At 42.5% G+C, this 13,673-nt stretch overlaps 2 protein-coding genes across 2 annotated transcripts; both read left to right on the forward strand.

Annotated features, from left to right (window-relative positions):
- Positions 1-1,151: 1,151 nt before the first annotated feature.
- On the forward strand, positions 1,152-6,708 carry LOC137256056 (uncharacterized). The gene is made up of 6 exons (XM_067793737.1): positions 1,152-1,339; positions 2,575-2,665; positions 3,402-3,535; positions 4,313-4,394; positions 5,285-5,604; positions 6,527-6,708. The coding sequence occupies exons 1-6, from the start codon at positions 1,188-1,190 to the stop codon at positions 6,651-6,653; spliced, it is 906 nt and encodes a 301-aa protein (XP_067649838.1). The 5' UTR covers positions 1,152-1,187; the 3' UTR covers positions 6,654-6,708.
- A 1,348-nt stretch (positions 6,709-8,056) lies between these two features.
- Positions 8,057-11,859, forward strand: LOC137255292 (uncharacterized). Its single transcript, XM_067792744.1, has 2 exons — positions 8,057-8,394; positions 11,517-11,859. The coding sequence occupies exons 1-2, from the start codon at positions 8,057-8,059 to the stop codon at positions 11,857-11,859; spliced, it is 681 nt and encodes a 226-aa protein (XP_067648845.1).
- Positions 11,860-13,673: the final 1,814 nt, after the last annotated feature.

The following is a 13,673-nucleotide window of genomic DNA, read 5'->3' on the forward strand; positions in this document are numbered from 1 at the left end:
GCATACCCACCACGTACGCTCCAGTCACTGCACGTGCCATGAGCAAAATAACTGTCAGAAGTATTACGTACGCGCCTGTCTAAAGCAAGAGAATAATATACTGAAGGAAAATATAAGGGATCACATGAAAGGAGAAGTGTTCCTTTATTTTTTCCAAGGTTTCTTCACAAGCGTTGTACCGAGAGTCAAGGGACTGCTACAATCTCCACATTAAAGTCGTAAGTGTTGGGTACCTTGAGTCAGTGAAACCGTTACAATACCCACAGCTACACGACTCTAGGCTGCCTTTTGCATTCTGCCATGCATGAAATTGCATGGTCCTGGACTGGCATTTCTACACGACAACGGATACTGCAGTTCTAAAGCGCAATATCGCACGTATGTCAAGTGTTGACGTTATTTACTGGCCTACCCAAGACTTGACTACAAGATGGCGAATACTTCGCATTCGTGTCCTCGGAAAGGTTTTGGTGTTAATGAGTATAGCGAGTGAGTGGGTTGGACTTTTAGCAATATTCCAGCAATATCACGGCGGGGGACACAAGAAATGGGCTTCACACATTGTACCCATGTGGGGAATCGAACCTGGGTCTTCGGCGTGATGAGCTCTAACCACTTGGCTAATCTATCGCCCCTAACGAAGGGCCCCCTTGCCCTCACGTCCGATATAGGAGGCCACACTAAATTGTTGACATCTGTTCAGGGTGATGTTCACGCTGGTAGATCATGGAGGATCTTGGACGGTCGTGGAAGGTCATGAAAGGTCATTGAAGGTCATGGAAGGTGATGTACTATTCACCAAATACAGTGATTACTTTACATCGTCTCTATAGTTGCCAAGATGATGACAATGTGATGTACTTCTAGTGGAGATTAATGCCACACGGGTGAGTCAATTGAGTCAGCATCCCATATACTTCTCATGCAATTAGCTCCCCTCAAACGTGACGTCATCTTTTCACAAACTATCGCCCATAAACCTTTGAACCTATAAATCTAACTGTTGTATTTGCCCGAGCTAGACTTGATTTCCTGTCTCTATGTCGGCGCCGAGATATTGCTGTTATGAGAGAGCACTCTATTGAACTCAGGCGCTCAGTCCATATCGGACTTTATCAAACAGATAACTGTTTATCAAACTTGTCGTATCGGATGGAACAACAAACAGTAACACCGCCTCTATCGATATGGCCATCTACAGGAGTCTGTCCGTAGTGTTGTATATTTCACTACTGACGTGTTTCAACTGTAAACCCTTAAATGGAGAGCAGTGTGTTTACACGACACAAGATGGGTTCATAGACCTGTCGCCTCTCGCAAGTGACAATGAAACGGCCAGGTAAGCAGTTCATATGTGTGTTTATTTCTCTTTAGACAGCCAACGTGACGTCAAAGATTCTTTCCACCAGATAAATCCACCGGTATATTTCCAAATGCGCAGTGCAGACTATCGGTCTGGATATGTTTGGCCTTGGCTTTGGAATTTTAGCAATTTCAAAACCCAATACCTTCAGGGAAGTCACTTGTGCGAAATTTGACAACTTCCGAACCGTAAGTCGAACGTCATACGTCTTAGCATAAAATTAGTTGTGATATTGCTGATGTTATCCTGTATTTGAAAAGAAAAACAGACTCACATTCTTGTTGCAAGGAAATAGTAGTGGAAACATAACTCAATACCAGAGAGCGTAGGGAGGCCGTAAAAGTTTCAATAGTGAGTGAAGTTGGTTTTACGCCGCTTTTAGCAATATTCCAGCTATATCACGGCGGGAGCCACCGGAAAATGGGCCTCACACATTGTATCCATGTGAGGAATCTAAGTTTCAATAGTGAATTTAGAAACGATCTTGTTCTACTTCAGCGTTGATAAGGTAGTTGGGATGTACAATACGGACATCAAAATGATACTTCCTTAAAATGGCATGGAGACATAGATTCCATAGATGTACATGTTAATTTGCCATCTTTCCGATGATGATTTACCAGACGCCATGATTAAGCATCATAAATCCGTTTTAATTTTAATCTGTCCCATAGTCAGTCACATGAAACCTGACTGGTATGTCTAACACATATTGTTTAAATTGTTGCAGTTTTCTTAGTAATCATCAGTAATTGAATCGACACAATGTGTATGCAGGTGATATGATTTCCAAGTTGGTAGATAAGTAAACTGAATTTATGAAAAATATTCTTGGAAGAGTTACGTAACATGCAAGTCTATAGACATTTCACCAGTGATGACTCAAATATGACCGACTCCTGTTTATTTGACACCACAGGCCGGGTGTACGGAGAGGGACATCTATGGTGAATTGTACAAGGAACTTATCAATTCTTTCAAAATCAACTGTTCAGTGACATTTGTATCAGGATACTTATACAATATTTCTCAACGCGTGAAAAGCCAAAGTCAGTAAACCGAATGCCAGTAAACCTAGTGTCAGTAATCATGATGTCAGTAAACTTAAGTCAGTAAACCAAGTGCCGGTAAACCTATTGTGAGTAAACCTAATGTTATAGTGTTATTAAACCTAATGTGACTAAACCTAATGTCAGTACTTTGGATTACAGGTTCACCGCACTAGATTCTCAGACTAACTACGAATACTTGTGGAGCCCCTGTAACCCATTCAACGAAGACGCCGCCTGTGACAATGCATTGGTAAGGTTATTTCTGGTTGTAAAGTACATCAGATATTGATGTATTTCCAGCCTTTTTAAGTAATCGGAGAGAACTCCATGGAATGTTCCATTGTTTCCGATAACTGCGAACATAACTGGTTCCTCTCTGTTCGTCATCGTAAGGACATGAACACATCTAGCCAACATTCCTGGTTCTTCTCTGTTCGACATCGTAAGGACATGTACACATCTAGCCAACATTCCTGGTTTCCTCTCTATTCGTCACCGTAATCGCATGTACACCTATAGCCAACATTCCTGGTTCCTCTGTTCGTCATGGTAAGAGCATCTTAATCTATAGCTAACATTCCTGGTTTCTCTCCGTTCATTGTCGTAAGGGCATGTACACCTGTAGCCAACATTCTTGGTTCCTCTCTGTTCTTCGTCGTAAGGGCGTCTAAACCCGTAACCAACATTCTTAGTTCCTCTCTGTTCGTCATGGTACGGGCATCTAAACCCGTAGCCAATATTCTTGGTTCCTCTCTGTTCGTCATCGTAAGGGCATGTACACATCTAGCCAACATTCTTGCTTCCTCACTGTTCGTCATGGTAAGGGCATGTGCACCTGTAGTCAACATTCTTAGTTCCTCACTGTTCGTCATGGTAAGGGCATCTAAACTCGCAGCCAACATTCTTAGTTCTTCTCTGTTCGTCATCGTAAATGCATCTAAACCCGCAGCCAACATTAACTGTAGTACACGTGTCTGTTGTTTCAGGTGTGCCAGTATATCGTGGCTATTGACTTCTATGTGCTGATGGCAAGACAGGACGCCGTCTTGCAGCATAACGCCAGCCAGGGATACACCGCTCTGTACTACGTCGGTACTGACCCCAGAGATGGGGTCACGCGGTATGCAGGATACACCGACATGGGGATTATCTTTTGATAACTTTCCAGCAAAATACTAATTTCTGAATGTATTCATATTACACTATGAAAGAAATAGACTGTACTCGGACGTACTACTATATACACGGATTCCCATCAAAGGTCATGGTCATGTTTATATAATTTGCCATTGATGTGTTTCATTGCAATTAAATTAATCGGAAACGGTAATTACAGAGTGCAGTGCCTATACGGCACAAGGACCTGGCGCCAGTGAAGGTCTGGGTTAGAATATTGATCCTCAGTAACCGATGATTGTCGTGAGACTAAAGGGTTCGGGTGGACAGGCTCGCTGACTTGGTTGACACATGTCATCGGTTCGCAATTGCTCATGCTCATGTCCGATGCTCATGTTGTTGATCACTGAATTGTCTGGTCCAGAAACGATTATTTACAAACCGTTGTAATAGTTACTGCTACAGACTATATAGCTGGTATACAGCGGCGTATCACTCACTCACTCACTCACTCACTCACTCACTCACTCACTCACTCACTCACTCACTCGGGCCTTGTGATATTCAATGTATTGCTCCCTTGGGTCCGAAAAAATTCAGAGATAATGGGTGTTCCACTTTAGTACCACCAAGAACAATAAAAAAAATCTGGTTTTACCCATCCTGAAGATATCCGCATTTACATGGTCAATATTGCAGAGAAAAGCGTAAAACTCAGATCTATCATCACTTTGTGAGGACAGCAATGGATGCCTCAGAGTTTAAACTTTCACTTTTCCAGGAACACCTACATAGAGCTGGTCTGCAGCCCTGACGTGGAGGGACAGTTTCAGTTTAACAGAGAGGAACCATTGGGGACATATGTAAGTCGTGACGTCATTGCCTATACTTGTACCATTCCAATTGAACGCATCGCCGCGTAGAGTGTTTTGGCCAATGTGATCGTAAATGTTTGTACTTATGCCATTTCTGTCGTTACGTCTGCTGCATCTGAAACTGTTCTGCTACCACTACCACGGCTATTGCTATGCTACTGCTGTTACTAGAATTGCAAGCACGGCTGCTGTCACTACTCTCTCTATCACTACTGTGCTACTATAATTACTGCTCTGCTACCGCTACAACAAGAGCTTCTACTGTTACTCCTACTGTAGCTACTGATATTGTTACTGCTGCCGCTGCGACAAGAGCTTCGACTGTTACTCCTACTGTAGCTACTGATATTGTTACTGCTGCCGCTGCAACAAGAGCTTCTACTGTTACTCCTACTGTAGCTACTGATATTGTTACTGCTGCCTCTGACGATGCTCCAACTAATCTTAATACTTCTACTACTATTGCTGTTACTGCCTCCGCCTTTACTTCTACCGACTCCCTTTCTACTGCTACTGTCGCTACTGTTCTGTTTCTACTGCTATTGCTACTGCTATTGCTATTATTGCTGCTACTGACCCCGCATCTACTGCTTCTGCCTCCATTACTACTTTTGCTCTTGCTGCTACTGATACTGCCCCTGCTTTTATTGCTACTTCTATCGGCGCTACTGTTACCGTCCCCGCTACTGCTACTACTGCTGCTACTGTTGCTACTATTAATGCTTCTGTTACTGGTACTATTGTTTCTGCTTAAGGTCCAACTGCTATGACCGCATCACACATTGCCGTAGGTAAAGTGTATATACACAACTACAGGTATTTATTTACGCCGTAAGAAATAAAGATCGAAATCAGACATGGTCTCTTTTGTTTCACAGCATCTGACACTGAGCAGCAAATATGCCTGCATGTCTTCAGTTCAAACGACTACTTCAACGAGTGCCGCCCCCAAAACGACTACTTCAACGAGTGCCGTTCCCAAAACGACTACTTCAACGAGTGCCGGCCCCCAAACGACTACTTCAACGAGTGCCGCTCCCAAAACGACTACTTCAACGAGAGCCGTCTTCACAACAACGTCAACGACAACCATAGCACCAACACCGCCCCCGTCTCCTGACACACCCACTGCAGCACCTGGACCGGCACCAACGCCTTTCAACCTTATGACAATCACCATTCTGCTGTTCTGCATTCTGTGAGTAAAAGCATTTCACCATTCTGCTGGTTTGCATTCCGTGAGTGAAACCCCCTTCACCACTCTGCATTCTGTAAGTAAAATTACCACCACTATTCTGCTGTTCGACGTTTCGACGGTAACCCCCGCCTTCACCATTATGATGTTTTGCATTTATGAGTGAAAGCTCGTTCACCATTCAGCATTCTGTAAGTAAAATTACCATCACCAGTCTACTGTTCTTCATTCTGTAACAAAATACCCATCACCATTCTACTGTCTTGTATTCTGTCAATAAAACCACCTTCACCATTCTGCTGGTTTGCTCTCTCTGAGTAACACCCTATTCACCATTCTGCTGGTTTGCACTCTCTGAGTAACACCCCCTTCACCATTCCGCTGGTTTGCACTCTCTGAGTAACACCCCTTCACCATTCCGCTGGTTCGCACTCTCTGAGTAACACTACCATCACTAATCTGCTGTTCGACATTCCAACAGTAAACCCCGCTTCACCATTTTGCTGGTTTGCACTCTATGAGTGAAACCCCCTTCACCGTTCTGCTGGTTTGCACACTTTGAGTGAAACCCCCATCACCGTTCTGCTGGTTTGCACTCTGTGTGTGAAACCCCCTTCACCGTTCTGCTGGTTTGCACTCTGTGAGTGAAACCCCCTTCACCGTTCTGCTGGTTTGCACTCTGTGAGTGAAACCCCCTTCACCCTTCTGCTGGTTTGCACTCTGTGAGTAAAACCCCCTTCACCCTTCTGCTGGTTTGCACTCTCTGAGTAAAGTTATAATTACCAGTCTACTGTTCTGCATTCTGTCAGTCAAAGGCCCATCACCGTTCTGCTGTTCTGCATTCTGTGTGCACATACAGAAGATACGTTTTGCATCTTCTTTTCGCTACCCGCTGTTGCAGATTTTCATACTTGTGATGTTTCAGCTTGGCCCTGTGCGTGTTGAACTGCATGATCTGCCTGGGTCTGATTACCCGATCATCAACTGTAGGGGCATCTGCCTCCTCACCTGGACACGTCAACCACGCCTTCGAAAAGAAGCTCTTAAACTAAACATGTTAAACATTCGTTCGGAATCATATTAAATGTGAAACAGCTTACATTCACATTTGGTATGTGTTTGTTTTGTTTTAATTGTTGGACGTATCATGTGTATTGTGTTGGTTGAGGCTGTACTTGGTGTATGAGGTATCACTGTGTTGTGTAGTGGAGTTTGGCGTATAACGTATTGATGTGTTGTGTTGTGTAGTGGTGTTATAAGGTATTGTTGTGTCTGAGTGAGTGAGTTTAGTTTTACGCCGCACTGAGCAATATTCCAGCTATATGGCGGCGGTCTGTAAATAATCGAGTCTGGACCAGAAAATCCAGTGATCAACATCTTGTGCATCGATCTGCGCAATTGGGAACCGATGACATGTGTCAACCAAGTCAGCAAGCCGGACCATCCGATCCCGTTAGTCGCCTCTTACGACAAGCATAGTTGCCTTTTATGGCATGCATGGGTTGCTGAAGGCCTATTCTACCCCGGACCTTCACCGGTCTGTGGTGTGTAGTGATGTGTGGTGTATAATTTTTATACTACTGAAACACCGCTAGTCGCAATGTGGATCGTTAAAATGGAATAGTACGGTTCATCATGACCCACAATTGATCCAGCTGCAATGTCTTAATATTCGAGAGTTATTCCCCTTATCTTTTTTGCGCGTGTGACTCAGTGTCGCTCAGTGTCGTCGTTTGACGTCATTGAGGAAAATACATTTTCCTTGTTTATGGCAAACCAGTTATACATTGAATGTGTAAAATTGTACACAGGCATATAAATCCATTTAAATATTGACATAGATATCAGGCAGCAGTTGTTGTTTATTGTTATTTTAAAGCACTACCAAATTTCTGACAGCAACTAACAGTCACTACATTTCAAACTACCTAAGCCTTTGCATGTATATTTACACCATCGGATGGTGCATTTGATGTTCTGTACATGTGTGTTTTGTTATAGTAGTAGGTAAATCCAGTGCCGCACAAAACTCTTGCGCAACATTCACTTTTCAGATATTCAGAAAATGTGCGGCAGAAAAAAGCTCGGAATCCAGGGGGTGAATTAGCGGGGGTCGATAAGTACCGGTAGCCAATATGAAAAAGCATGTTTATCTTAGCGTTCTGAAACTGCAAACCGGGAGTCCGTTTCGCAAAGCGCTCTTAGTGCTATGGGAGTTACGATCGTCTCAGCGGAGCGATTGCTTTCGGAAGTTAGTCATCTGTGAACATGGAGGTCTCCATTGTTCTATCGTGACGCAGCGCTTCTATGACGTCATAACATTGTGACGCCATATGTTCACACACATCCTGTCTGTGACGTCACGCCTTTGTCGCTCCTGGAACCTGGTCGAAGCGATGAGGGAGGAACTGTAAACAAGTGTCGCGGTTTCTTGTAAAGCACACTTCTGGCAAAGATGAATAGAACCTACGCCCGGCCACCGAAGCCAATCACAATCTCGGGGTCAAAGCAGTTCGATGAACATGGAGTCATCCCAATGACAGTCAAACGAACAGGAGACATCCAAGACCTGAGGAGCAGATATGGCTACACGCTCCCAAATGTCAATCAAGTCGCCGGATGCAAGTTTGGCAGCAGAATGCGACCTCTTCCCGTATTGCCGAAAGCCGATTTTTGGAACAATCATGGCACAGCACCACCTGTTGTCCGACTTCTCTTCACGGGACGCCTGCCACTGAAATTCTTCACGGATATCTGTTATGGAAGAAGGCGAGTGTCTCCGACTTTCATCTTGTTGATTAACACAATTCAATATATAACATAATTTTAATTCATAGAATGCTATAACTATATAAAACATTTTGTCATTTTAGAGCCTATAGAGCAGTATATTTCTCATTTTAGAGTACAGAATACTCGGACACCTTCAGCCATCTTTGAAAGCAAGCGAGTTAACGTTTGTTTAGGGTTACGGTTAGATTAAGGGTTAGGGTTAGGGTAAGCTTTAGGGTTAGACTGACGTGACACTAGGTATCCGGTATTACCCCAGTTGCATTTATGGGTTTTGAGCCCGAAGAGTCTTTGAATTCCCTGTATATCTGCATTATTTAAATCTGAAAAAGTGGGTGAACACATCCTGCCATCTTTACAAATGTGGATCTGAAAACCTAGGTTATTCAGTCCAATTGACCATACGTTACACCCTAGATATATGCTCTTGACATCACATCACACCACATCACATCATCACCTCACATCGAATTCGATGGATTTATATAAAGTCGCGACCCAATTTATCTGAGCCATTTTCGCTGGGGTGAAAATAGGCAGATTCAAAGATTCAGGGATTTATGCGGGATTTCAAAGTAAGCGTCTGTGCTTGGTAAATTTGGAAAATGCCAATTTGAAGTTTATTATAAGTTGTTTACTGGTCTCGAGTTGGTGTAACCTCGATGTTTGTTTATGTTCCTTTAGTGTAAACAAACATCGAGGTTATATCAACCGATGGGCCCCGAGGGACCAGTGAACAACGTATTTATCTTACCAAACACCTCAACCGGTTGAAGAGCGGTTTCAAAATTGTTTGTGGCCGTCGCCAGATTTTACGGACAAGAAAACATATTACGAGTTATATTACCTCCCATCGATTTGCATTCGCAAAACATCGGCAATTTCTGTACATCATACGTGATTCAGTGTTACTCGAGATACAGAATTACTACCACAAAGTACCAAACGAGTTCGGCATTTCCACCGGGGTACCTAGTAAATGTTACTGGCTTGTAACGGGGTACATTGAAAATTTTAGAAGAGTGCTCAGCCAGTCAGAAAGCGACAGGTATATGTGACGTAAGATGACGGTTAATAATGTCTAAATACTGTTGACAATGTACACACACACACCTTTGCATCCACTTGATCGAGGCTGTCTCCATGGTCTAGTTGTTAGAGCGTCCGCCCGGAGAGCGGAAGGTTGCTGGTTCGATCCCCGGCCACGTCATACCAAAAGACGTTAAAATATGGTACTTGTTGGTCCCTGCCAGGCGTTCAGCATTAATGGGTACAGCAAGGACTGGTCGGCTTGGAGTCAGTATAACGCGTCTGAGTAGGATATTCATGCTTAGCTGCGGCACGGTATGTCATTGAACTAGCCCTATGAAACCAGCTTAAGTCTGGTCTAGCACAAGAAGTCAGCCATACATACCCATGAACATCGTCATATGAATGAGTACGACGTAAAGCCCCTTTGCACCTCACCACCAATTGATCGATGATAACAGTTTGGTTTTAACTATAACATTAAAACGGGGTAATAACTATCTGAGCTGAACAGTTCGAAATAAATGCTTGTAGATACAAAACAGAGACCGAGATACGACCAACGACCATATACAAATATATACTACCCATCAAAACTTTAGATTCACTAGTGTAAATGTAGCCACTTACTTCAGGCAAATGTTCTAAACTACATTTTGAAATATAATTGGTATTATTTAAAAGTACCGTTTACATATGAATTGATGTATTGTGAAAGAAATTCGTAACGTTGACAAGATTATTGTTCTTTCAATAAATGACGAAACTCTGCGAAAAAAAAGCAAATTCTTATAAAAACTTTACTCCAAAACGCAGCTGTACACATGCACAATATTTGCACATGCTGTTCGGCAATTTGGTGAATGATGCTAGTGCAATCAATCTGGATAAGGTTTGCATTTTTTTACATATTTTTTATTCACTTTCACTTGCTTACAGGTTTATCTCCTGATTCTACTTTGTACTTTCTACTTTTGTATTTAATTATGACTTTGATTAACCAATCACAACCCAGTGTTTACGGAAGTCATGGTAGAATTTGCATTAAACGTTCTGTGGACAAGTTTTGTGATGGTACAGAATGACAGACATATCAATTTGTTTCAACTTATAATGAAAAAACAACAACCCAAAACAAACAACAGAAACACTGGGTTATAAACTATTTCGTTAACACAATCACAGATCAATTTTCTGTCACATAGAATCATATTGAAATTGTTTATAGCAATATAGTGCTCAAAGTCATTTACATATTTCAGTAACTCTAAGATATGTGGGTGTTGGTTTCACACTCTTGATATTCATAACAAAATCATCTTCGTTGTAAACATGTATACATACATGACATATAGTGAGTGTTTACGAGAGTCTAAACTTTTTATGGGAAGTATAGTGGCTGGTGTCACATGGTATTTGACCGACCGAGGGCAATCAAATCGAACAGGACGTGTGTTTTTGTTAAAGACTAGAGAGGTTAAAAATAACACAATATGACATCTCGACTTTTATTTACAGAGGATCAATCTTCTAGATTCTGTTTAAGCAACGTCTCCTCTTTGAGACGTACAGGCACGTAATTGAAAGAAGCGTCGAAAATATCGTTAAAGTTTGCAGAATCTGCAAATCGGTCAGGAAACAGGAGTTATCTCCCTTGTGCCATAACTTCACGACGCGCAAAGCAACAAGGGCACATGCCCTAAGCTTACAGCGATACTAATCCAAGCCCCGTAGATTTAGCGGGTACATCAAATGGGAATTTTAACACAAAATAACTTCTTTTTCAGTCATTATCGGTAATTATTTTAACATCTTAACAACAGTTTAAAACAACAAGACCAGCAGCCAAAATGGCAAGAATAATTATCTTCAGATAAGCAAGGTTTGTTTTGATGATGGAGTATGTGTATGTCGTAAATAATTGTGCTGATTGGTTAGCCTAGTGGTTGACGCGTTGTCTCATCACGTGGTACACACAGGTTCGATTTCCAAAATGGGTACAATGTGTGAAGCCCATCTCTGGTGTTCCCCGCCATGATGTTGCTGAAACATTGCTAAAACCTGCTGAAAACTCAAATTTCTGTGGTTTTTTTTAGAAACTGCACCAGCACTCCAACGTACAGGTACAAACCAAAGCAACACATGCAGAGAGATAAAGAACTCTGGGAACCAAAGGGGGATGTGAAAAACACGTGCAAAAGAATCTACATCAGTATACACGAGGCTCGTCTACGTCACAAAGAACGCATGGAACAGATTCAAGAGAGAGCACATCAGCATCAAAAGAAGGTGGAGTCTGTTCTCCTCCGTCAACGAGAGATGGAGAACAAAGGATTAAGCAGCTACTTCAAAAAGATGGAGAAAGAATCGGACAGATTGATGGAGAAGTGGAAGAAGAAGAAGCCAGTGAAGGATGACGGCGAGGATGACGAAGGATGATGCTGTCCTGCGTTGCCAGACGTTTTAGCCAAAACTGGGAACGATGAATAGTTAGTTAGGGAAACGAATTTGGATTCTGATGATCAGTATTGGAACATTTTGTTCATATGTTTGGTATATTTTTGTAAGAGGATTTACATGTCTGCCCGAACATATCTTTTGTTATCTTATTCATTTTTTTCAAATTGTTTGTATTTTGTGTTTTTCTTCACATGATATGTTTGTCGATCACTTATATAGCAATTGGCTATTTAAAACAATTATAATATCGTTTACCCGAAACAGCGCATCTGTTCGCTTGTTTTCACTGCATAAATAGTTAGTGTGTTTAATTTACGAAGTAATCAAGCTTGAACATGGAACGGGTGCGAGTTATTACTTAAGTGAATTTCGTCAATGTAAGTGATCAGTCTAAAGTTTTTGTCATATATGAATACGCGCTGTTACCACGAGCCGCATTGTACTATCAACAGACTGATGGTAATGTCAATAGAATTTATGAATTAAATGGTAATTTTTTTGGAGGATGTATCCTGCTCCCTATCTGACGAAACCGCCGAACCGATCTCACGTCGTGAGGTGGGTGAGGTCCAACAGATTATATTGTCATGTGCAGGTATACGTGTCTGCATTAAAAAACATGAGCTTTCTATTTAGTTTTGTGACGTCTTTGTGAAAAAAAATATGTTTACAAGGCTTTGCTGGCTTTAACCGCTGCTGCCTTTTAGTAACATTTCAGTAATATCACGGCGGGGCACTATATTCAGCTGGGTAATCAAACCCAGGCCTTAGGCGTTATGAGCGAAAGCTTTAACCACACGGTTCCCCCACTGCATTTAAGCCATAAAGTGAGTGAGTACAGTGTTACGCCGCTTTGATCAATATTATTATTATTATTATTATTATTATTATTATAAGTGTTCTTGTATAGCGCACAAATCAAACTGCAAGGCAATTTCTCTAGGCGCTAGGTATTTTTCCCTCGATCACCGGATGTCAATCTCAACAGCACATCGTATTTCAATCTCAACTCTCTGGGGAGTATACAACTTTTGCTACCACTAGGCGCACCGGGTTTATTGTGGCTCTCTCATCCTAACGAGGTACCCATTTGACAGCTGGGTGGACTGGGTCACATAGTCACAGCACTTTGTCCAAGTTTTACTGCACGTTGCTGTACCCGCAACTAAGTGTATGCACGTGTTCATGTGGCCACCATCTGGTCATATACCAACGGATTCGTGGGTTCTTTTAAGTGCGCAGGATTGTGTACTGTACACTAGGGGTTGTGACAACACTGAAAGAGTCTGCACACAAAGTTGACTCCAAGGGTTTTTACACCTGGTCACAGGTGGGCTCGATCCCGAAACCTCAACCTCGCTGGATCACTAGCCTGGCGCCTTAGCCAGCTCGCCCACCATGCCCCCATAATCAATATTTCAGCAATATCACGGCGGTGGACGCCAGAAATGGGCTTCACATATTGCATTCATGCGAATAATCGAAGTCGGGTCTTCGGCGTGACGAGCGAACACTTCAACCACTGGCCTACCCAACGCCTTTAAGGGAAGTCACGGTTTGTGTCTGTCAGCGTGAATGACTGAGTGGGTTTAACTTGAAGACTTATACCACGTTTGGTGAAACCCTGGCAAAGCAAAACTAATGCTCGTGACGTGTCCGGTATTGGAACCAATTACTATGCACACTGGTTCCCATGAACATCCGGGTTGGAATTGGTCTTCAACAACCTAAGCTTGACGTAAGAGGCGACTAACGGGATTAAGTGGTCAGACTCACTGGTTGAGTTGACATAT

Source organism: Haliotis asinina, chromosome 11, assembly GCF_037392515.1.
Source record: "Haliotis asinina isolate JCU_RB_2024 chromosome 11, JCU_Hal_asi_v2, whole genome shotgun sequence".
NCBI lineage: Eukaryota > Metazoa > Mollusca > Gastropoda > Lepetellida > Haliotidae > Haliotis > Haliotis asinina.